Raw genomic sequence first — 24,977 nt, forward strand, 5'->3', positions numbered from 1 at the left:
TCATTGCAATTAAACTTAAACTTAAGCTTAAAGCCAAGTAATAATGCACATAGTGCACATAAATCCCAAGAGTCAAAAGTAAATGTAATACATAAAGCGGCTGTGAAACATCCAACTGGATTATCAAGTTACATCCTCCAGGTTCAACTCTATTATCGACTCGGATCACTCTAATTGGACAAATCGTACTCGGCTCCCCGGAGTATGTCACTGACTGTGACAGCTGCTAAAATACCTGAATTATATTTAATATTGTAAACTATGAAATTATATCAATATTGTTAATTTTACTTTAGTTTAGTTCAATTTAAGTTCAATTATTTTCATCTGATTTAATTACCTTACATTTATTTATTGAACTTCTTATAAATCATTATAATGTATAATATTAGCATGAAATTCATGCATTGAACTAATCTAAATTACTTATTTAATACTAAACTGATTAAATGTAAAGTTAATGGCAAAATATATGCAAACTGATTTCTAACGGTTTTTCTGCATTTGAAAAACCTTTGCTAACGTATTATAGTAAGTTGACGTGCCCTGCATAAAGTGCGCGAAAGCTTGTTTACTATTTCTTTTTACTCGTGAACGTTGCAGAGTGAGGACGTTCTACAAAATTCGTAAGTTTTATTCTGCCATTAATTATTTTATATATTTACAATTGTTAATTATATTTTATAGATCAAAATCCTCATTTCCTCATTTCCTCATTTCTTCATTCTTAATTTAATTCGTTGTATCCAACTATCAATGAATAAATATTATTGTCAACGAAAAGGATTAACGATATTTTGAGGCTAACTTTACTCTGCGACAGTGGACTTATTTACTGATGGAATTTTGTAAGATTTGAAAATTAGCAGGAACAGATGCTTAGCCATAAATTGAAGAATACTCTCCCAAGAATGGAGGGACAGAGCTGGTTAAGTGTCAATTCTGGACCTGACAAGTCATCGGTCTATAGCCATAGTCAGCAAATATTGCAAATGAGTTCGAAATTTCACATTTTATATCCTTACGTCGGTTACAATCCTTAGAGTCAGATACAGAATTAGAGTGAAACAGGCTGTGATTAGCTACAAACTTGATATTTCATGATTTTCACAGAAATTTTAAGTTTCAACCATGTCCAATACGATTTAGAGTTTCCTGAAGTCTCGGTTTGGACAGATTCTTGTGACCAAGACCGAGATCAAGACCGAACTGAAATTGAGAAGACCAAGATCAAGATCAAGATCACGAGACTGAAATCAAGACCGAGATCGAGAATTAGGACGAAACTTAGAACCAGAACCAAGACTACTAGGGAATATCCCGAATCAACATGTTTTGGCTTTGATAACTAGAACCCTTAATATTGTTCATCCAAAAATTCAGGTCTGCTGATAAAAAATGCAAGCTTGCGGCCTTGGACGAATTATGTATAACGTGTAGCGAAAATTCGCAGATCAGTGTATCTAAAATGCAAGAAAAAAGGACTTATGCTTCTAAAATTCAGGAAATACAGGATTGAAGCTATTGTCCAAACCTTCCTTAATATTGTTAACTAATCAGAGCCTGTTCCACTCACTGAGTAGATTGTACATTCTAACTAATTCTACTTAGTTCCTATGACTATCTCTTCAACTGATTTTCCAGACAGTTGCTTCTTCAGACTCATCTAACCATCCCCAAAAAACCCTCCCAGCCAATACTCACTTATAAGTGTCATCAGTTTCTGTATTAATTATTTCAGGTGCTGTATACGGAAGCCATTCATTTCTCCGTTGTACCATTGTGTTCACTCGTCTCGATTCACCAAAATCACATAATTTAACGCGTGAGAAATCCGATCGAAATACCAATACATTGTCCAGCTTTACATCTCGATGTACAATTTCTCTATATAACGACAGTAAAAAGGTATTTTTTAGCCATAGCAACATTTATCGATTTTCTCATTCATTTTCGATACTTACTTTAAATGCATATATTCGAGTGCTGCTGCAATTTGCCTCGCAACGCGTTTTGAATGGAGCTCACCAATGCCATTATCAGATACATTTGATGTTAAATCTCCTACATTATGTATACACAATTTTTAAAATAACGCAACAGCAGTATCCATGAGCATTAGGATTATGAAACGAGCAAGAGAAAATAACAGAAAAAAATGAACATTTTCAGAGCTAAATGGGCAGGGATGGATGTTGAGAGAGAAGAGTGTAGCTTTTGGCGCATTTTTGAGGAGAATTGAGAATTTTGAAGAATTTTGGGATCGATTGAACGAAATTAGAGCTTATTTGGCATTTTTGGACACATAACAGTCGAGCTCATCACGATCCTGAACTTGATGGCTCTGTAACTGTCTTTGAGAATGTGTTTAAGAATAGAAAGGCTAATAATCGATGAAATTGGATGTATTTATAGGACAAACTGCCATTATAGGTCAACCAGCTTATTAACCCAGATTCTGCTATTCAAAATCAATCATAGACCCGGCTTCTGGTTCGAATCTTAATCCAACAGGACTTGTTTTCATGAAACATCCATCTGCAAGGAATATCAGCATTCCACAACCGCGATTTGAATTGAATTTGCATCAAAACTACAACTTGACTACATAACATCAACTTAATCATGTCATTCCGTCACTTAAACATCACTTAGTCCCTCTATCCTCATCATTAAATGCTCTCAACAGTCTCCTCCACTCCGGTTTTCATTACAGATTTGTGGTTGAGCTTTTCTTATCAAGCAAAAATACCTCCTCTTTCTCTCTCATTCCATTCATAGCTTCACTACATATACAATTACCTAGAGGCGCATACTCCTGTGTAAAAACATAAAATCCAGATGTCTCAAAGGCCACATCATAGGTTGATACAATATTTTTATGTGAGCCCAAACACAATCCTAAATGAAATTCTCGATAAAAATCCTGAACGGACACATAAGGCTTCGGCAATGCTGTGTATAATAATAAAAAAGCATTAGTAAATTTATTTTTATGAGAAACTGCAAAAAAAAAAAAACAGAAACAAAGAAAGTTTGCTGCATGTGTTGGTGTTTATTTGAAATTTAATGCTTGAAAATCTTTTCATGGAAGTGAGCATTGAATAATGGACATAAACATCATCTTCAACAGTGTTGCACAAACTTTATTGAGTCACGGGACATCTTGATTTTAAGAGACGATAAGGCATGCGTCATATGAAACACTAGAGCCTTACATGGCAGTGTGGAGTCACATGCGACGCTCTAGAGTCACATTCGATACTTTAGAGTCACATACGACACTCTAGAGTCACATACGACACTCTAAAGTCACATACGACACTCTAGAGTCACAAACAACACTCTAGAGTCACATATGATACTCTAGAGTCACATACGTTGCTCTAGAGTCACATACGACACTATAGAGTCACATACGACACTCTAGAGTCGCATACGACACTCTAGAGTCGCATACGACACTCTAGAGTCACATACGACACTCTAGAGTAGCATACGACACTCGAGAGTCACATATGACACTCTGCCGCGGCACACAGTTTGGACAACACTTAATCAACAACAAGCAGTCGTTGTCTTCACGTAAGAATTACCTTTAAGCACCATTTCTGTGTCAGTGGCACGATGCTCAACGAGAAGAATTTTACCAAACCATCCTTCACCAACAATTTGCAGTATGTCAAACTCATCCATTAAATGTACCTGCAGGGTAAAAATAGAAAAGAAAAATAAAGTAAATTGTAAATCAAGACAATTCATTGTTCTGACGGAGTTAAAAAAGAGACGACAAGTTGAGTTGGAATTTAAGAGACAGTAAAATAACAAAATATCTCAATTGAAAGGTTGCTGACTATTTTTATATCAATTTTGTGCTCGAAGCGTCTTCATCATTGTTGCTTAATTTAGAATATTTGATTGCGAGGTAAGAAATTCTTCTGTTATATAATATAAAATTCAATTGATGGAGACGAGAATGTCCTTGAAACCTTCATTATCATTATTCGGTTCACAAAATACCTCCAACAACAACTTTTATTCGATACATTTTCGTGATGCTTTTAAGCTTTTATTGTGATTTTTCTTATTTTGTAAGAAATGTCTTTTAATTCTTTTTGAAATGTTGTCTTGATTGACTTCAAAGGGATTCTTTTTATTGTTGGGAAAATGACAGCGGAAACTTTCTTTTTAGTTGTTTGAATGATGAGACAAATGATTTTTTTGAGGGTGGTGGGGAGGTTAAAGTTTATCGGGTAAAGAAGCTCGATTTGGCAGCGATTATTATTTTGTAACTAAATTGCTATGACTAGACACGTCTGTGACGAACAGAGTAATTATAAAAGTTTGATATTAGTCTATTGTAATGAAGTTTATAGCTTCCCTTTGTAGAATAAAGTCAGAAAACTCAACGAGGAAGCGGATCGAATCCCATTCTAAATTACGTCTCACCATACAACCTCAGAGGCTGCCATATCGCATTTAGGTGACAATTTTCATATTAAATAACATAAGCGACGATACGACATGCGTCACAGAGAACACTAGAGCCACACTCGCACTCTAAAGTCACATACGTCACTTTACAGTCACATATGACACTCTAGAGTCGCATACGATGCTATAGAGTCACTTAGACACTCTAGAGTCACATATGTTACTCTATTATGATCTAACTCTATTCCTCTACTATTATTACTCTAATAATTACCACTTGGATGCCATTCGCCCGCAATCTGGATGCCTAGAAGAGTTTGGTGTCTTTGCGAAGCTCAGAGGTGTAGTCAGATAGTAATTTTAGGCTTCAATTTGTGAACTTTTCAGGATTTTTTGCGAAAATAATTCGAAATTCCCCCAAAAATTGGAAACATCTATCGTTAAATCCAAAACGTCTTAGAAAAGCTCTTTCAGGCGACATAAATGAAGAACCTTCTACCACAGAGCTTTAAATGCTTCACGTACGCTTCTTTACTAATAATCAAATTGAATTCGCTTCCAAGTGACATCTTATAACCGTCATAATGAGCATTGTACCGCCCGGTGATTAATAGACAGTAACACAATATTTTCCTAGAATCAGAGCTCGAAATTGACTTCGATTTTGTATGAAAATGTCGACTCATCCGGATTCGACTTCATATGGAATCTGAAGCAATTTGGATCGAATTTTGAAGAAATTTGTGAGGAAAGGTGACCGGAAATTGCGAGGAATGGATTTAATATGAATTCCTTTGTATACTTTGAGTTGCTCCAGAAGGTACTCTTAGAGATCTAGACACATCTTTGTGGAACTCAAAGCTCACAAAGTATCTGAACTCATCTGAATCTTAAGAATCATCTTTAAAGACTTTTATGTCCCAAACAAGTACCAATTCCTGATTTCTAAATTTCATTTTTCAATAAATCCCTCATGTTCAATTAGATTTTCCCAAAAGATGACAAAATAAAAAATCTACTCGAAATTCCCCCAAAGCAGTGAAATCAAATTCTACATTGTAATATACAGAATAGCAAAAAATAAAAAGTTGTCGTCTTTTTCTGTAAAAAATGAAATTCAAATTTGAATTTAGAGCGGAACTTCTGGCTTTGAAAATGAAAGGAAAAGAAAATGTAGAAAAATTGCGTTCCACACGAGAAGCACAAAAAAAAAATAAGAAAATCCTACAGTCATAAATTTGAATTTGTTTTATTCATGTTCATGTGGATGTATGCTGAAAATGAAATTTATTCAAATTTTTTTAAAAATTTTTCTTAATACAAAAGATATTTTGAAAGAAAATATAAGAATGGAATTCGATGCAGCAGGCTTGAATACCACAGAATATGAAATTCAATTAAAATCAGAAATTTATGAAGCTTCTGTCGATTACTCATAGATTTCTGGTGGTTTCTTAGTCCTTGACTAAGCTTCTTGCGTCATTTAAGAAGGTCATGGATCATTATTGATTTAGGGGCAATCGAAGAAATTCTAGAAATAAATCCGATCAGCACAAGTCCTTCATGGCAGCAAAATGATGAACACATGCCATCCAATGCAACTGCCATAAAAATTGCTACCAAAGCTTAGGCAATCAACAAAAAATGTAGAATTTTCACATTATTTTTTTGAGTGTCTGAGCCTTGATTGCCTCATAGATGCCACCATAGCTACCTATTGACTGTCATGAATAATTTGTGCCTACCGGAATTGCACAACAAAAACAGCAAATTTTGTCACAAAATCTTCAAAAATCTCAAGTTGAACCTTTCATTCTTATTGATGCGTAATGTCTGAACATCTACAAACAAGAAGCTCAACATCCTTTTCAAATGTTTAATATATTGATTTTCTAAAGTAGAATTTGAAAAGTTTATTGTCTAGGTTTCTTAATTCTTACGTTTCAATCTTTGTAAACCTAATTCTTTAACTTCTCAGAAGGATATGTTAAAGCTCAGATATTCAATAACCTGCAAAGTAACTAAGGAATTTCGTCTCATAGCAAAAATTGCAATAATATTGGAACTTTAAGGAACAGCAATGAAAATTTATTTTGTTTAAATTTCATTCATTACTTTTAAGAGCTGAATTTAAATGAGATATGATTCATTAAAAAATCATGAGAAGTAATTTGATTTTGGGCTAGAACAGCAGGCACAGATCTTTACTGTTCAGGTGTAACTTTAGTTTGCAAAAGGCCACCAAGCTTGTAGTTTTGGACAAAAACATCTTTTTTTTTTTTTTTTTTTAAATAAACTTTTTATTCATTAAATTTTTAACTTAATTATGTACAAAGTTTGGATACATTTTATTTGTATTTAAATTTTTAAAGGATTCTGGCTTATCGCATTCATCACTTAGTTTTTGATTTTATTTTGAAATTGTTTTGCTTTAATTTATGTTGTGGTTTATTCGGTGTTTCGCGACGCAAGACGAGTGTTGAAATTCGTTTGCAACTTTCCGACGTAGTCCTCAATAGAGGGTATTTTTGCTTCAGTATGTAGATCTGATATCCTTTCATATCTTGTTTTGTTGAGAACAATTCTCAAGAATTTGTTTTGTAGTACTTGTAGTTTTTGTAGATGTGTTTTTGCCATCCGTTCAAATGCTGGACAGCCGTATGTGAAGATGGGTCTCACGGCTAGCTTGTAGATGAGAAGTTTGTTTCGATCGTCGAGATGTGAGTTCCTGCTGATGAGGGGATAAAGTAGTCTTAGTGCAGTGTGAGCTCTGTTGGTCACATATTCTACATGCTGCTTTAATGTCACTCTCTTGTCGATTATCATTCCCAGATATTTAGCTTCGGTTTCCCATTTGATGTTTTCGTTGAGGAATTTGATGTTGTCTCTTGGAAGTTGCCTGGAGTACCTATTTGTGATGAATAAGGCTTGAGTCTTCTGTTTGTTGAGATTTATTTTCCATTTGTTCATGTATTGTTGTACTTTTCTTCCAGTGTGTTGTAGATGTGTTACAATATCGGCTGAGTTTTCTGCAGAATGATACAATGCAGTATCATCTGCGAAGAGTGCGATATTGTTGGTTGTTTCTCTTACAATATCATATGTGTAGATGTTGTAGAGAGTTGGTGAAAGCACTGCTCCTTGTGGTACTCCGAATTTGATTTCATTGGTTTCTGAGAACTGACCTTTAATAAAAACTGAGAAAGTTCTTTCACTTAGGAAAGATCTTACAGTTTTTATAAGTGGTAGTGGAAACCCTAATTTGATCATTTTAAACAAGAGTCCGTTATGCCAGACTCTGTCAAATGCTTTCTCCACATCTAGGAAGATCATTCCTGTTGATTTCTTCCTGCTTATGTTTTCCTTTGCTGTTTTGATTACTTTGATGAGTTGGTGAGATGTTGATCGTCCTGTGCGAAAGCCACACTGTTGAGTCGGAATGATGTTGTTATCCTCCAGATGCTCGTTTATTCTATTCAGCAATACTCTCTCCAATATTTTGCTTAGGGAACTAAGCAAGCTTATTGGCCTATAGCTGCTCACTTCGTTTGCTGGTTTGCCAGGTTTCGGGATCGGGATTACTTTAGCTTTTTTCCAAACTTTCGGAAAATAGTTAAGTTTGAGACACGTGTTGATGATGAACTTCAAATATTCGAAGCCTTTTGGTGGAAGATTTTTGAGGAGTATGTTGTTGACATCGTCTAATCCTGGTGCTTTAGGATTTTTCAGATTTCTTACAATGTATGAGATTTCCTCTACATTTGTAAGTTCTGTGCAGTCACTATTTTCTCCTTCCAATGTTTCCTTCACTGCGTTGTCTACTTCCTGGGTATGTACTGGGTTGTTGTCCTCAAGTGGATTTTCGTGTGCTTTACGAAAATAGTCACTGAGAACGCTGGCTTTTTCCTTATTAGTGATGAACGTTCTATCTGCATCAATCAACGGTGGCATCGATTTTGAAACTTTCTTGCAATGCTTTGCAATTCTCCAGACTGTTTGGTTTGATGGTTGGATTTCTGAAAGCCGCTTATTCCAGTTTGTATTTTTGAGTTCCTTAATTTTGTCTTTGATGACTTTCTGTAGGATGTTTAATTCAGTTTTGATTTGATTATCTCTGCTACGTTGCCATCTTCGTCGAAGACTTCTTTTCGTCCTGATTAAGTCTTTGATTTCTGGTGTGAGCTTTGTCGATTCAAAGTTGATCTTTTTCTTCTTCACAGTTTTGTTTCTGGAATCCATGATGAGTTCTGAGAATACTTTGATATGATGTTCTATCTCCTCTACTGTGTTGCATGGGTTTTCCAGAGTGCTGTCTTCGATGCGACGAGTTATATACGATTTGAATTTTTTCCAGTTGGCATTTCTGTAGTCATATCTGTAAACTGTGTTGTCTGTTCTGTCAACTTTGGATGTCCTGATTTGAAAATACACAGCGCAATGGTCACTCATTGCCTCTGTGCATTTTAGTTCTGTAGTGTTCAGACTGGAATTTGAGAGCATTAGGTCGATTGTTGATACAGATTTCGTCGGATCTTCTGGATAATACGTTGGTGAATCGGGGTAGTAGATCATGAACTCCCCGGACATATCCTGTAGTATTGTCCCGGCTTTGTTTGCTACGTTGCAATTCCACTCTCGATGTTTTGCATTGAAGTCTCCGCAGATGTAGTAGTTTCCTCTGATGTTTGTTATTTTGTTGATGTCATCTCTTAGATGATCGTCTATTTCCTTCCTTTGCTTCCTCCTGGAAGATAGACGGAGAGGATGTGGCAGCTTATTGATTCGTTGATGAAGACTTTTATTCCGATGCATTCTATTAGCTTTGTGTTGTAACTTGGTTGAAGCTGATGTTTTAGATTCCTTTTGACAATGATCGCAACACCACCTTTTGGTCTATCAATCCGATCAAATCGATGAATTACGTAGTCAGGATGCGAGTCTACTTTGGAGTTTGGTTTTAGGAATGTTTCCGATATGCACGCAACATCAACATTTTGCATGCTGAGGTAGTCGAGGAATGCTAACATCTTATCTGCAAGGCTGTTAGCATTCCAGTAAATTACGTTGATTTTTTGATGATTACAATCCATGTTGACTCATGTAGATTTTGGCAACTTTTTGGCCGATGGCTTGTTGTACCTGTTCCTCTTTTAGGTACTCTGGCTTTTTGGTGATGATTTCGATGAATGAGTTGATGAAGAACATGCATTCATCGATTGTGCCTTGGGCTGGTGAAATTTGTTCCTTTGTATTACCACTGGATGAAGGTTCAGGATCGACCTTGTTTGTTTCCAAGGTTAGTGAATTGAAGTCTAGGTCCATAATTTCTACAACCTGCGTTGAGTTCTGTTGATGATTGTTATTGGTCTTTGGCTTTGACCTGTTGTTATTTCCATTCCTTCCCCTTCTCCTGTTTCTTCGTGTTTTGTTTTGATTTCCCTGATTTGAGGGTTTCTGTTGTGGATGATTATTTTGCGATTTTATGGTGACTGGTGCGGAGGTTTCAGAAGCTGGTTTTCTAGATGTTGTTGGTACCGGTTCTGGGATACTCCTAGCTGGTCTTTGTGATGTAAATTGATCAGATCCGCCTGATCGTTCACCTGCTTTTGATGTTGGTGGAGCATTCCTTTGTCCAGCAGGATTTCGTGGAATCCTTTGTTGTTCACCTGATGGTCTGTTTTGATTTCGGTTGTTGTTGTTCGTTGATTTAGCTTTCCACTTCTCGATTATTTGTTTCCTGATGTTGCATTCTTGTGAGATTGCTGTATGTTTCTCGCCGCAGAAGTGACACTTTAGTTTTTCGATTGGGACCTTGTTGGTTTCAATCGAAATGTAAGGACAGGTTTTTGAATCATGCTGTTCAGAGCATCTGAAACAGATTAGTGGTTTGTTACAACCACGTTGTCCATGACCAAACTGCAAACATTTCGAACAGAAAGAAGGTCCGTTACGCTTGTTGTTGTATTTAGCCCATTTTACTTTGAAGCCGTAGACACAGTTAACCTTTCGAAGGTTTTCCAAAATGTTACCTTCCTGTACTTTATTAAAGTACAGAAGGTAGTTCTGGTCGTCGTCGTTTTCGTGTCTCCTTTGTTTCATTGTCATTTTGACAATTTTAACTGGTGATATGTTTTCCGTTTTCAACTCCTTTTCCAAGTCTACGATCTCCATCATTGGAAGTCCGTAGAGCACGAATTTCATCTGTGGTTCCTGGTTTGCATAGGTGTGAAAGTGGTGTTGTTTTTCTCTGAGGAGTTTGATGAATCTGTCGTAGTCGTCCCAACTCTCCGTTGATACAACTTTTGTTTTGAGTTTATCCTTTTTGACGTTGATCATAAAACTCCTGGGTTGGTTGTTGATCTGGTTCATCAACCTTCTGATCTCCTGTCCTCCACCACTAGTTATATGGATCGGTGGTGGTTTTGGTTTCTGCTGTGATGTTACGTTGTTGTCTTTCGATGATGATGATATTTCACTTTGTTTTGGTAGTTCTGGTGCTTTGCTGTTATCTCCGCTGAAGTTGAACAATCTGTCATCGTACAGATTCGTCCTGGCATTTGAGAAGTCAAATTGTTTTTTGTTGTCATCTTTCTTTTTGCTAGCACTAGATATCTTTTTGGCTGGCGCACTGAAGATTTCAAGTTGGCTGCGACGTTTTTCTGCCCTTAATGGTTGGACGAATTGATCCATTGTTGTCTGTTTTGTTTTGAGATTTTCCATCTCAATGTCATGTTGCTTTTCGTTGTTTATATCCTCGGTGATGAGAGTTGTCACGGGTGCTGAATCTTGTTGTTGAGATTCAGGTTGTTTTTCCGAAAGTTTTTGGTTACTTTCCTCGTTGTTGAGATTTGTTGTTGTTTCTACCATTTTGCCGAACAAGTCAAAACACGTCTGAACAAGTTGAACTGAGATTCGAAACTTTAATCTCTGTTGTTGTTATCTGGAGCTTTTGAGAATTTTGAATTAATTGCGGAGCGAATCAAAAACACGTCTGTTCCCTTTGACGGACCGATGTGAACTGGGACAAAAACATCAAAATCACTTGAAATATCGTGATGGCTGTTTTTGAGTACAGAATCTTGTGGTTACGGAACAGAGCTAAAGAGCAAAATTCTAGATTTGTTATCGGATTCTTGCATGACTGCCTCTTCGCTTATTCTTTATTTTCTAGACAGTGAATCCTAGATTGCTTCCATTATTACGCTTCTTAACCTTAGAGCCCGAGCGACACAGCATAGTTGCTGACAACTTATCACATCTGATCAGATTTTTCCACATTTCTTTCCATTGTGCCTGTCAGAGTATATACCTAGATGGCACTATGAATGCGCCTTGATAGTTCTTGAGTGCACCATGGGAATTGCTTATCAGTGCTCCAAGGCGGTTTCTATTGGTCCATTTTGCCAGCAAGAAATGAAATTCACCACATTATGCCACTCGGGAAGCTTTTCATAGAATTAATTCTATCAAATTTCCTCTCGAAACAAAAAGCTTCTCCATATACCATCACGAATTAACATCGTCGTCAACAGTAAAAATTAATTAAGCCAAGCTTTATTAAAAAATAATTGGTTCTCATAATATCCATTCCATATGCTTTTATTTGATACTCAAAATGAACGGTTCCTAGGAAACAATTATAATAATTTTCAAGGAAATTAAGCTCGAAGATGAAAACAATAGAAGCAAGTTGCTTGGGTCGACTTATAACCTTGAACTTTGTTCAGAACAGAAGTTAAGAAGCTATTTGTTCCAAGCAAAAAGTTTGCTTGATTTTACAATAGAAACAAAAAGTTGAAGGCACTAAGATTGCTGAACATGGAAATTCGGAGACTAGAAGTGCTGTTTTGGATTATTAATAAATTGGAACTGCTCGATGCAGAAAATTTCAGTTTAAATCGTGAAAATGCAACATAAATGGCTGTCATGAAGCTTTTAAGGCGTCTTTCAACACGGCAACGTGACGGTGACGTGACAGTGATGTGTCTCTGACGTGGCATCACATCCGACGTGACGTTGTTACGTTGACGACATTCTGACGTGATGGCTACGTGATGGGAACGTTGCGACGATGTGACCGCAACGTGAATACGACGTAACGACGACGTAGCAGTAACGTAACGGCAACAAATCGGTGACGTAGTGACTGCATTGTAAAGTTCGGGATACTTTATCAATGTGTTATTCAAGTTCCCATTGACCTTAGGCAAGTTTAGCTCAAATTATGAAGGAATCTCAAAGAACAAATGGACAATCTGATAATTAACTTGCCATATTCTCTGTTCTTTTACTTCAACTTGACTCCAACTCATCAAGAACTAATAAAAAATCCATAAAAATCATCAATCCAACTCACCTTCTCCAGCTCAAATTCACGTATTTTGTGTACATGTAGATTTGATCGTCTCGAACCTGATGATTCACTTCTAGACGACGACGACGAATGACTTGATGACGCCATCACTACTTGCTCCTTATTCTTATTCCTAATATTATTATTTATATTCCGTTTTTTATATATTGTTCTCTATTCCTTAAGAGGTTTTGCCAGTTCTGTCTTTTATTTTATTGTCAATATTGTTGATTTTTTTTTTGTTATTCCTTCCGAGAATTGTTTTTGATTTTTTTTTTGCTATTGCTACTGTACATCTACAGATTGCTCCGCTTTGATGCTAAAAACGTTTGATCAATGACCACATTTTTTATACTAAGGAACAAAAGATACAAAATAAAAATAAAAAGTAGATAAAAAATCAAAATGAATTGGTTGGAAGAAGAAAATACAAACATGGAAAAAAATAAGTAAGGATGTCACAATAGGAGATGACAGGAAAATTGAGGATGGAAAGTTTTTCGATTAAATTTAATGCGATTAGAATGTGTTTTGGAATTTTATTTTTTGGGAGAATGTACTGTATGAGAATGGACTGTACTGTAGCATGATTTGGATGAGGAATGAGATGCATAATCAACAAATACATGTCATGTCTGTTGGAAAGTTCTGGGAATTAAGCTTTGAAGAGGTATTTTGTAGAACTTAAGAGCAAAGTCAGACATTCCAATAGTATAGTATTGTACCTGCTGTACTCATTGGTTACAGCAGTCAATTGTAAATTAAAGCGTCTGACCCTTGCCTAGCAAACAGTTTCTTGGTGATTTTCTGGATAATTTGAGCAATTATGTTGGTGCGACTTCAAGTTTTGCTCTTAAGGAATTGATTCTTGATCAGTTTTCTTTCACTCGAGTAAAGTTTCAAACCCTGGATTAGATAAAGCTCTGATATTTGATCTCAGTCCGATACAGCAGACAAAGCCGCTGATGCGGCTATAGGGAGCATCAGATACCTTTGGTTACAGCTTGTCTGATGGGCGATAATCCTACAGTCAGCCTAAAGAATGTAAAATGAAGAACCGTTCATTTTAAAGCTTAATTCTAACAAAATATGCAACTAAGGCTTAACATGAGTAGACTATCGATAACGATCCGACGAAATCATAAGTCTACTATTAAATAACAGACTCAAAATCACCCAAATCCACCCAAATCTAAGCACACACCCCCAAAATCTCAGCTAACACATATAAAACCTGATTTTATCAGCCAGACTATTCCTAAACTACTTTTTTTTTCGTCCTCAAATAATTCAAAATCAAACAGAAATTTATGTGACATTATGTGAATGACTGCTCTACTTGAATATCAAACGCAATAGAATATAAAATAATTTTTTGGCAACAATATTTATTCAATATATAGTTTATTTCTAGTCTGTATATGCCTGCCAATACATCACGTCGCTTCTTCTTGTTTACTTTTTTTTCACTTTTTGAGATGAAATTTTCGAGTAAATTCATTGTTTTGTGCTATAAAAAGTAGGAAAGGAAGTAAAATCGTCTCAAGTGGCATTACGTCTACTAATTTTTAATGACGAAAGGCTGAACATAAAGACTTAAAAATTAATGTCGTCATGAGACAATAAACCAATTTTCTATGTCAGGACATTTCTCTCATTCTCTCATAACGTGTCAGACACAGCACACAAAAAAATAGAGAAGTAAATTTAGTGACGATGTGATGAAATGAAAAATTGGTCATAAACACGAATCATCATGAATCATTGTTGAGGAATTATAGCTTGAATAGTTTACTGATAATCCTTTTTGGTTGAATAAGATATAAATTTATATTTTTTTGGAACGAAGTTCATTCAGGGGTTGAGGTGTGGCGTGAAAATTATGGAAATGATGTGAAAAAGTGGTGAGTTGTGATTTAGGGATTTTTTGAGTTGCATGACTCGATCTTTATTTATTGATATTTGGATATTTTAGGGTAGCAATCACGACAGTAGCCATGGACGAACTTTGGGAGCTTTGACTCTAACCCTGATCAATCCACAACACAAAGACCGAAAGTGAAAACTTTCTATTTTATGATTTTCAGTTGTAATTATTCTTTAGGAGATATATAAAAAAAAGGAACAAAAAATCATAAAGAATTTCATATTAATGGATAATGTGTCACACATAGTAACAGAATCATAAAATATTTAATTCATTTGAGACTTGAATCCTAATAAAACATGATATTTTATTATAGTTTGTATTATTATGGAAAGTTTTGCTCTTGTTTTTATTGGAAATGAAAAATTTCTAATTTGTAGAAAAACATGAGAATGTCATTGGGGTTGATGGAGTTATGGTAAAATTGAGTTATTGAGGATTGGGTGATGGTTTTGGGGGTGTAGTGGGTGGATTAATGGGGGTTATGTCATAGAAATGGTCATTTTGGATACTTTTGAGTTGCTGGGAGCTCTTTAGCATGTTTTTTATGATTTGGTGTCGTTTTTCTGGACTTTATGACTCAATTAAGCGACTAAATCATGTAATGTAGCATTTACTAAGTAAGAAGGCGCTCAGGAGCGTGAAGAGCAAGCTCAGATCGAGTAGATATTAAGTTAGCTACCTTAAACTTAAGAACAAGCGCGCAGCAACTTGAATAGCTAAATCAGATCGCATAACTATCAAGTTAGCTACCTTAAACTCTAGAAAGAGCGCTCAGCAACTTGTATAGCTAGTTAAATTAGAGCAGCAACCTGGATAGCTACCTTAAACCTAACTACCACACTCCTTGAATCCCCAAAATCCCTCCAACATCTCATCTTCCCAAAAATATCACTTAAAAACTCTCTAATTTCACATCAAACATCAAAGTCAACAACCAGACATGCAGTCATCATCTTCATTTCACAATCAAATGATTTTCATTCACATCAACATCTCATTTACCGAAAATTGAGTATTTGACAACATCCATACTTCGAAAATGACAACAATTCCGGCATGAACTTCCTCTAGACATTTTTGACTGCAAAATGTTTTCATTAAACTTATAAAATTACTTAAAAAATAGTGTTTACGATTCATAAAACTATAAATTTTCTAAATATTTACACATTTATATTCAGCACCTAATTTTATTTCCTATGTACTCATTCGGAAATAGAAAATAAAAAAATTTCAATTAATTCCTTTACAACTCTTCGCTATTCTCTAGCTTAAGCAAACATGAAGCTGAATGTAAACGTGTGCTTGATGATTCATGTCGCTTCTTAATATTTGAATGTGAATCATATTGTTTGAACGAGTCATATGGTTTAATGATAGATTCACGTCCTTGGTGTTATTTTGTCAGAATTTATTATTTTAGAGAAAATGCGTTAGAGTCAAGTTATAGTTGATAAATTAGAAATGCGTAGGTTAAAAATGGAACTAATTAAATGTGGTTTTTAGCGAATTCTTGTGACTGCGCGAGATATAAAATCATAGCTGCCAGACAACTGCCAAATATCGTAAAGTGTTCAGACTCATAGTTTTAGCATGGAACGTTCTTTGGCTTTCATGACTATAGGACAACATCTTTGAAAACCACTCCCTCCCGTCCAGTTATTGGTTGGACGCGAAGCCCTGACAGCTCTTGAATAGCACAAATCGGATAGTTGATCAAGAATTCGACCTGAGGCTGCTGTGACTCTGACTTGGTTTAAATCCGACACCATGGCAGAATCACATCTGTTTGTAGCCGGAATTCAGATCGGTAAACCGTCTTGTGTTATTTGTGGCTGATTTTGAATCAGAAACACTTTAGAAACTCTACATCTTGTGTGGCATACGCGGTACAATAACGAGATGAACTCTTTGTCTCTCACAAGTCTCACATCGATAATGTTTCGATCTAATTCATATATTAGCCGCAATTTTAATTCAGCAAAAATTGACAATACTCGAAATTTGCTAATATGCCAAACAATCGAGACCAGTGGATTTTTCCGAAATCCATATAAAATCCTATGTGACTTAAAAATTGACCTCGCTTATAATCTATCACGATTAGTCCACTATACTACATATCATGCTCCTCCACTAACGCTGATTCACAACTTTCAACTTGAATGATTCATAAAAATCTGCCGAAACTTTTCCAAGAACTGCCGTTATCATAAAATACGTGACTATTTGTGCTCATACAATATCAAAATCAATATTTACAGAGAAATAATAAAGTGGAAATGCGTAGTTATAGCAATCATTTGAAATCAAATAACCAAATCAGATCCCGATATGTATGCTTATTCCACTCGTGTTTCCCTCATTTCATAATGTATCATGTGAATCGAGTTTCTTCTTTTGATGATTTTGTAAGGCAGAAAAAATAAAAATTTTGCTTTATTCCAAAAATACAAAAAGTGAGGAAAATGATGAGATGCGGCAGTGCTTAATGTCTTACATGCGATGATGTTAATGTTAATAATATAACAAATTGAAGTGTGCTAAAATTAAATTTATACAATTAATAAACAATTTTTTATGGCCCTTTTTTAATATCCATGCATTATTTATTGCTTCATTTAAATGTCGATTTGGATGGATGTATGCAGTATGGATGTTTTGGGTGATTTTTGAAATGATTTGTGAATTAAGCACGAATTTGATGAATTAATGATTCAGGAAGGACGGATTAGTTCCTTAACTACAGATTATTAGCTGTTCGAGTGTCTATGCAACCAGACAAGTTTTTCATGGCAATCAGATGCTAGTCACGTAATATCATAACACATGCCACTTAAATTATTGGCAATTAACTTGAAAGTTGTCACTTAAACAACATGTGACCACCATTTAGCTGCTATAAGTAATTTGTGCCGATCGGGGGAGGTTATTGGGTATCGAGCCACATAAACGCGAATCTGCCAGGGCGAGAGAAAGGCCTTTGTTGTCGATTAGTTATGCAACATACCGGATATCTGTATGTACTCTTTTGTGAGTCCTTGTAAGTAAGGACTAGCTTTAGCTTCCTGCTTCACTCTATATTTCATTACAGTCAGTTGTTCTCGAATGTATATATATCTCGGATCAACTAGACTAAGGATATCTCTAGATAAAGAGGGGATTTACTTAAGAATAGATATGTGGTATCTTTAATCTTTGGCCGACCTTCAATTCGGCTTCCATAGCTGTGTATCAAAGATCCATAGCTACGCATCCAAGATCCACGGTTTATTGAATTTAATGCATTCCAAATGGCATCTGCTTAAAGTTTCGGTCTTTTAAAGCAGTAGTTGGCAACATTATTTTTTCCGCAGTACTCCTTGGCTCGACTAAATCCAAACTCGGCGCAAGATTCATGGCATTTCTAAAAAAACATGTGAGACACACTATTTTTCCGCGGAATTCAGGTTGCTCACAACTGCTTTAAATCAAGTAACTTGATTTCAACACAATTCACTTCAAAATCTATCGGAAATGCTTACTTTCTCAGTCAATCTTCAACGTTTTGTTAACAAAAAATCTCAAATCATGACATAGAAAATCTAATCGAAATCTATAAAAAATCTCACGATTCAATAAAATCCAACCAATACAATACAAGAAGAATTCTCACAATCTTCATTATTTGATTCAATTACAATTTCCTTCAATTTAGTCTTCTGACAATCAGCTTAAAAAATATCTACTTGAAACTGTATCATGTGTGTGCTCGACATATAAAACATACACACATATCGCTAATATGCGGAAGCAGCAGAACTGAACGAGAATGAATCATCAGAAAAATATAAAAATTTTAAGGTAGCGGTATTTTCAAGTTGCGGTAAGCAACAAGGCAGTCAACATAATTCAATAAATCACCTTAACATGTATGTGTGCATGTATCTATTATTAAATTAAGATCTATAAATTGATTGAGAATAAAGATATTACAATTATGTGTAACGTAATTGAGTTAATGATATCTTCTTCCTCCAACCAAACATTTAATGCCTTTTTTCAGTTCTACTTTTATATTTTTATGCTTCGTAATCACCGTTAACATTTCTTTTACATCCACACAGCTTATGTTCATTCTATTTCGGAAGGGATTATAATAATTGATATTTTTTGCACTTCTTATTATTCATCCATTCATCCATTGTGCTGAGCTGTATTATTGGATGTAATTGTGCTGCTAAATTGTATTAGAGGCTTTAATCTGATTTGCGTTAAATTTCAAGTGTTATTATTGGATTGGAATTATCTCATAGAAAGCTAATGAATTGCAATGAATAATCAGTTGTTGGAAGTGAGTTTATGATACTTAATTCTGAATTATTTCAATTTTTTTGGACTGCTTTACGGGTGTTAAGTTTTAAGAGCACTGAAATTCTTAAGTATCAATGAGCATTTAGTTAGGAACGGTGAATTGGCATAGAATTTTATGGACTTAAAATGCATGAATAGTTATGATATAAATTGAAATTAACAATAGTTTGAGCAGTATTGTTCAATAATTTAGGCAGTAAAATTAGTTTTAGGATTGTTCTTATTTTTCTATTTATGCATAAAAGTTTCTATCAAGAAGGAATAAAAAAGCCGAAAAATGACTCTGAAACTAGTCAATTCCCAAATAACACACATGATAATATGGCAAGTTAATTACTAGACACCAAATGGCCTATCGAGGATGGTTCTTGGAGATAGGAAGCTGAAGTCTGATTCCAAAGCTGGCTAATTCTAAACTGGACAACTTAAAATAACTAGTTAATAAAAATTGTTAATAACTGAAAGTTCCGAAGAAACTGAGATTTGTCGACAGTTAGTCTAGTTATTAATTAAATATTATGTCAAATTATCCACTAGAGATTGTCAAGTGCATAACTTATTACAAGATATTCGAGTATTACAATTCTAATGTTATTCAAATGTTGGCCAAGAAGACAGCCTTTCGGCAGATACAATACCATCTTAAAGGCGAAAATCGAGGTTTGTCGAATTGTGCCGAGTAGCCAGAATAACTTCACGACTCACGATTGATACAGCGATGCAGATGAGTTTTCCATGAACAAAGTGTGCTGTTCTGGTAGTGTCTTGGGTGTTCTGTCAAAGTCAAGCTTATTTTGAGGCAAGATTGACTGCAATTTACTGATCTAGATTGTAGAGAACAACGGCTGTAATCCGTTTTTCGAACAAAATCATTGCTTATAGATCATATGACAGTTTAATATGACTATTTCTTCCCTCATTAGTCTCTGGATTCCAAACTACTGACATGATTAACGAATCCACAATTCACACTAATCAGACCAAATGAAAAATTATCGAATAGACAGAATAACTGCATCCCACACACACAAAAAATTTAACGATTATTCCATCAACAAATCATTCAACTCTGACCTTAACTCTCGACTTTTCCTACTCAAAAAACATGAAATTTTTCTCTCACCAAATACCAATTATCAATCCTCAATCTATTTATTCTAGACTTCTTTTACGTTTTTTTTTTGCTTACAAATTTCTTATTAGTCTTTTGAACTTCAGTTAGATTCATGAAAGATTATTAACAGCTGAAGTTTTCAAGTTATTAAAAAGTGAAAGAGAAAATAACTAGGAAGTTTGCGTTACACGGAAAGCGTATGTCTGTCGACAGAATGTGAAAATAAATTTTAGACTGAGTAAAAATTTTCTATTTTTTCATGTAATTATATGCAATTTAATTATAGTCTATACGGTGTAAATTTAGTATGAAAATCTACTTGTGGTGCTTTGGGTTGTTTAGTAGTGATGTCTATGATTTTAGGGGTATCTTGATAGACTGATGATCGCCATAATTTTGAGAATAATATCCTGGAAAGCACATGCCATCGAATTGGCCATAAATTCGGCCAAAGGTCAATTTGTGTTTAGCCTGAGTCCGGATTTCATCAAATCTGGCCTGCATTTCATCGAATCTTGTCTGCAGTCAGAGACATGTTGTCATGTGGTTGGAATTTAGCCAATTTCCACACAGTGAGCCTTCCAGATTGATAGAGAAAGTGACAAGAAAGTAAAAAATGCTCATTGAGAAATTTATTGGTAATTGACAACTAAGAGAGGCCAAGGACCACAGAGGGTCTATACTGCCAGGGAAGTAAATAAGTAAGCTTTCTGGGTATGAAAATAAGCACAAGCTGTTTAATCGATCAAAAATTCGGGTCTAAAACCATTATGGCTCTGATTTGGTGCCTGATTCCGTCTAAATTTCGAACCATGGCAGAGTCACGCTGACCTGGTGTCAGATTTTGGATCAACTTATTCAATTATGTCTTTTTTTGTATTCTGGGAGGCACATCGAGTAGAAACAGCCAAAATTCTAGCATCAAGCCAATTTGACCATGACCTGAAGTCCGATTTCACGGATTTTGGGTCCCAAGTTATGATGACTTAGAGCTGAACTCTTGAAAAATTCTTCGTCACGTGCTTTTTGGATTTCTCCTATCATTAGAATCAGTTTTTGGGATTCTTAATGAAGGTTTTTATTTTTATAAGTAGCTATCTATTAGAATTTAATATATTTAAGGCATTAAAATTTGATGAATAGCTGTTTATAGACGTCAATTGTAAACGATCCAATGATATAAACATGCAATTGAACTTTGTAAGCATTTGAATGATGGACGATTTGATTTGTTTACCTAAGCTTATTTTAGACTAGATTTATAAGATTCACGAATATTCGACTGATTCTCAAGCATCGCTAGCTATTAGATGGAACATATGAAATGATAATATAGGAAATATTTATTAAATAAATTAAAAAGTTATGAAAAATTCCGAAAGAAATCGTCAAAATTAAGCCATAAACATTTCACTCCATCCCCTCATTCCAAAACATAAAAAATTCATTTTAACATCTTGAAAATTTCCGTTCCTCAATCAACAATTTTATTCACAGCTTCCAGAATACTCATAAATTGCACAATTTGTGTAAATTGCAAAACAGACTTTTATTGAATTCAATAAATTTACATGCAAGAAAATATCGTAAAAAAAGCTCTTTAGAAAATCAAAGCTTCACATTTTTTTTTTTCAATCTAGAAATCCATTCATCCATGAAATTAACTTTACTGACAGCAGTCAATATGTGTCAATATATAGAATTTAATGAAAATGTAGCAAAATAAAAAGTTCATTTTTGTTGGGAACAAATTTAAATGTCGATAGAATGTAGGCTAAAACAAAATTAAATTGGGGCAGCGATGTAGATGCTGAGAATCTTTTTGAAGCTGTTCATAAAATTTTAATGAGGCAAGTGAACTAAATTTCATGTAAGACACGTAATAGCGGGGCGTTGGCTATGAAATGGAGTGGATTTTTTAAGGTTGGGTAAGTTTGTTGCTAACCGCAAGGGATGTGATGTATAACATGCAGAAATTGTCGAAAATACAACCACAATACAGTGTGATACAAGTCCTAGGCTGGAAATTCTGCCTCAGACCTGAGAAAAGTCAACGTAGAGCCGAATTTTTGCCATTTATATTTCATTTACAATTCGTATAAGCTGATACTAAAGTCTGAGTTCGGTGTCAATCTATAAGTACCATGACATGTGCAAGAAAACCAATCTTTCTCAAATGTATCATTCCTAGAGTTAGTTGGTTGGTAAATCCTAAGTATGAAGTTGAGGAGTGCATACTAAGTGGGTATCTTGGTAGCATATGTGTACCTAAGATTGCATCTAAAGATTCTCGAAGTCTCACTTTCAACGAATTTTTGAGACTGAAACTGAGACTGGAGCGAGGACTGTGATCGAAACTTCAGGGGAATTCATCGAAGTCTCATTCTCATTAATTCTCTAGTTGAGACTGGAAAGTATTGATCTAGGTCTAGAGAATTCTTAATTACATCTCTAGTTTAGTGAATATCTCATCCTAAACAAAATACTTGGCTTAATGGCCTCAATCTAGAGCTCGTAGTTGACTCGAATTCAGGTCTGAATTGAGCTCATTGGATCGGTTATTTGGTTTACTTAGTTGAAATGGAGGGTTCTTTTGACTGAGATCAACTCTTTTGTATACACAAATGGACTCAACTCTATACGAAACTCGAGTCTACTTCGAAATCTTGACCTCAGTTCCAACCATTCGAGTCATTTGCCTCCAATCCCCAAAAGCAAAATTCCCCCACAAACCCAATCTCAACTCTGTCAATTAGTTAAATTTTCACATTCAAATAAAATAATTTTCATATCCAATCATCCTCAAATAAAAATCATCAGCATTAAAGCAAAATTTTGCACGAAAAGAAGCAAAAGATGCAAATAAAAATCTTTTCAATTGAGAGCGCGAGGACTGAATTAAATTGAAATAATTTCAATTTTGTCAATCAATAGCAAAAAAAGAAAAAAAATATTCAGGTCTCATTTTTTCTGCTGTTGCTGTTCAATCGCACATCGCTGTGTAATGGCAAAAAAATATAAAATTCACATTCTCAAAATGTATTTTCTTTTGCAACACTGAACGCTGAGAAGACTGTTATGCATATTGAGCATATTGACGATTGTGAACGTGAAATAGACAAAATACAATTTGTGTTTTGTGGCAGATTAAATCGGTAGAATGATCGTAGAAGAAGTTGGGACTGGTGGATTTGGGAAAGGGGTTGAGTGGAAGACCTTAATATTACGAATTAGGAGAAATGCTTCAAATATAGAGTCAACTTTAGTCTAATTTAGAAATTTTTAATGATCGGCAATGGACACACATGCGTCCTATCTAAATAAGCAGTAAGGAACAGTTGATTGGAAAAAATTTCTGCTTTTTCTGAAATATTCAATTTAATTTAAACTTTTTTCATGGATCACAATCTAGATTGATTAGCTTAATGTAGTCCTGATTACCAATAACTGTCAATTTACCAAGTCAGCCCAATATGGTCACTCATCCTAGAAGGTAAAGAACGTTCTGGGGCATTTAGGGCAATTAAGCTATCGAGTGAATGCTTATTGCCTGTTAGAGTGATTAGTGTTAATCAGGGCTCAAAGTCGACTCGAATGTTTATGAAAAGTGGGCTCGGCTCAATACATAATTCGTCTCGAATTCGAGTGTTGGTATCAATATTAATAGAGTTTTGGTAGTGTTCGGTTAAGTACTGCAAGCCTCCTTTTCCTTCATTTTAAATGCAAATGTCGCGGATACAGGACTGAAATTTTGAACTAATTCCATATAATAGACATAAAGTTGATTTAGTCGTATGGGACAAATGACATCACTACGTTGCACCTCCTACCGAAATTTGACTTAGTTTTTAGAGTAATTCTTAATATGTGAACAACTTTGTAGGTCCCCGGAATACTCATGACACAGAAATTCGGAAAATTTAGGTCATTAATCATTAGTCAGACTCTACTATAGAGACACTATAGTCATTTACGTTACATATCTTAGTCGGATTTTAGCCTTAACTGGGACTTAACTTAGTTAGAAATTCCGAAAAAATCATCACAACAGCATCAAAATCGAACCATTTCATTTGCACTTAATCTAATTTCTCACATTCATAAATAATTTTTTCATATCACATTCTATCGATTCAGTTTCCCTTCTTCTCTCTGCCGCTTCTCTTACCACATCGATGTAGAAGAAAAAAAAAACATTAAAAAATTCAGCATCTCGTGAGATTTTTCTCAGATTGAATTCATTTCGTCACGAAATTCTTTCATTTCTTCTTCATCATTTCATTTTTTATCTTGGTCTCTCACTTCTCTCATACTGTGTATGATGTAGCGGCGGTGCATGCCGTGAAAATCATGAGCTTCTTATTTTCATTGAGTGGAAAATTTTGAGCGATTTGTAAAAGCATAATTAAAAGTATGAATCGATTCCGATTCTGAATGTCAGTTCGGACTGTAATTTTATGCTATTTTAATCACTGCCAACTCCAATTTCCCATTAAAGTTAATCCTCACATTTGAACTTATTTCACAAATTTAATTTAAAGTAGGGTTCGCCCAGATGCGCAGGCCTGCAGCAGGCCTGCAGTTTCTATTGTTCTAGATGCGCATCCAGATGCGCATCCAATTGCATCCAACTGCATCCATCTGAACTTTTTGTATGGAAATTTTTTTCAAAAAAAATGATGAAAAATTGCATTTTTGAGAGTTTTTCACCGTCGTAATTGGAAAACTAAATCAAAAATAACATTTTCTACGATATTCTAACTTTATTTTTAAAAAATTAAAAAAATTTAATT

The 24,977-nt window shown here is 34.9% G+C and overlaps 1 protein-coding gene across 1 annotated transcript in view; it reads right to left on the bottom strand.

Moving 5' to 3' along the window:
• The window catches only part of LOC139087503 (serine/threonine-protein kinase SBK1), a 40,442-nt gene that overhangs the window by 11,707 nt on the left and 3,758 nt on the right, over positions 1–24,977 (bottom strand). The window contains exons 2-6 of the mRNA XM_070636332.1: positions 12,791–13,141; positions 3,597–3,705; positions 2,803–2,955; positions 1,965–2,064; positions 1,705–1,887 (exon numbers count right to left, since the gene is read on the bottom strand). Coding sequence (XP_070492433.1) covers positions 1,705–1,887; positions 1,965–2,064; positions 2,803–2,955; positions 3,597–3,705; positions 12,791–12,895 — 650 coding nt within the window. The 5' untranslated portion in view covers positions 12,896–13,141. The remainder of the gene's footprint in view (positions 1–1,704; positions 1,888–1,964; positions 2,065–2,802; positions 2,956–3,596; positions 3,706–12,790; positions 13,142–24,977) is intronic.

Source organism: Chironomus tepperi, unplaced genomic scaffold (assembly GCF_022539635.2).
Source record: "Chironomus tepperi strain 1889 unplaced genomic scaffold, CSIRO-AGI_Ctep_v1 contig_123, whole genome shotgun sequence".
Taxonomy (NCBI): domain Eukaryota; kingdom Metazoa; phylum Arthropoda; class Insecta; order Diptera; family Chironomidae; genus Chironomus; species Chironomus tepperi.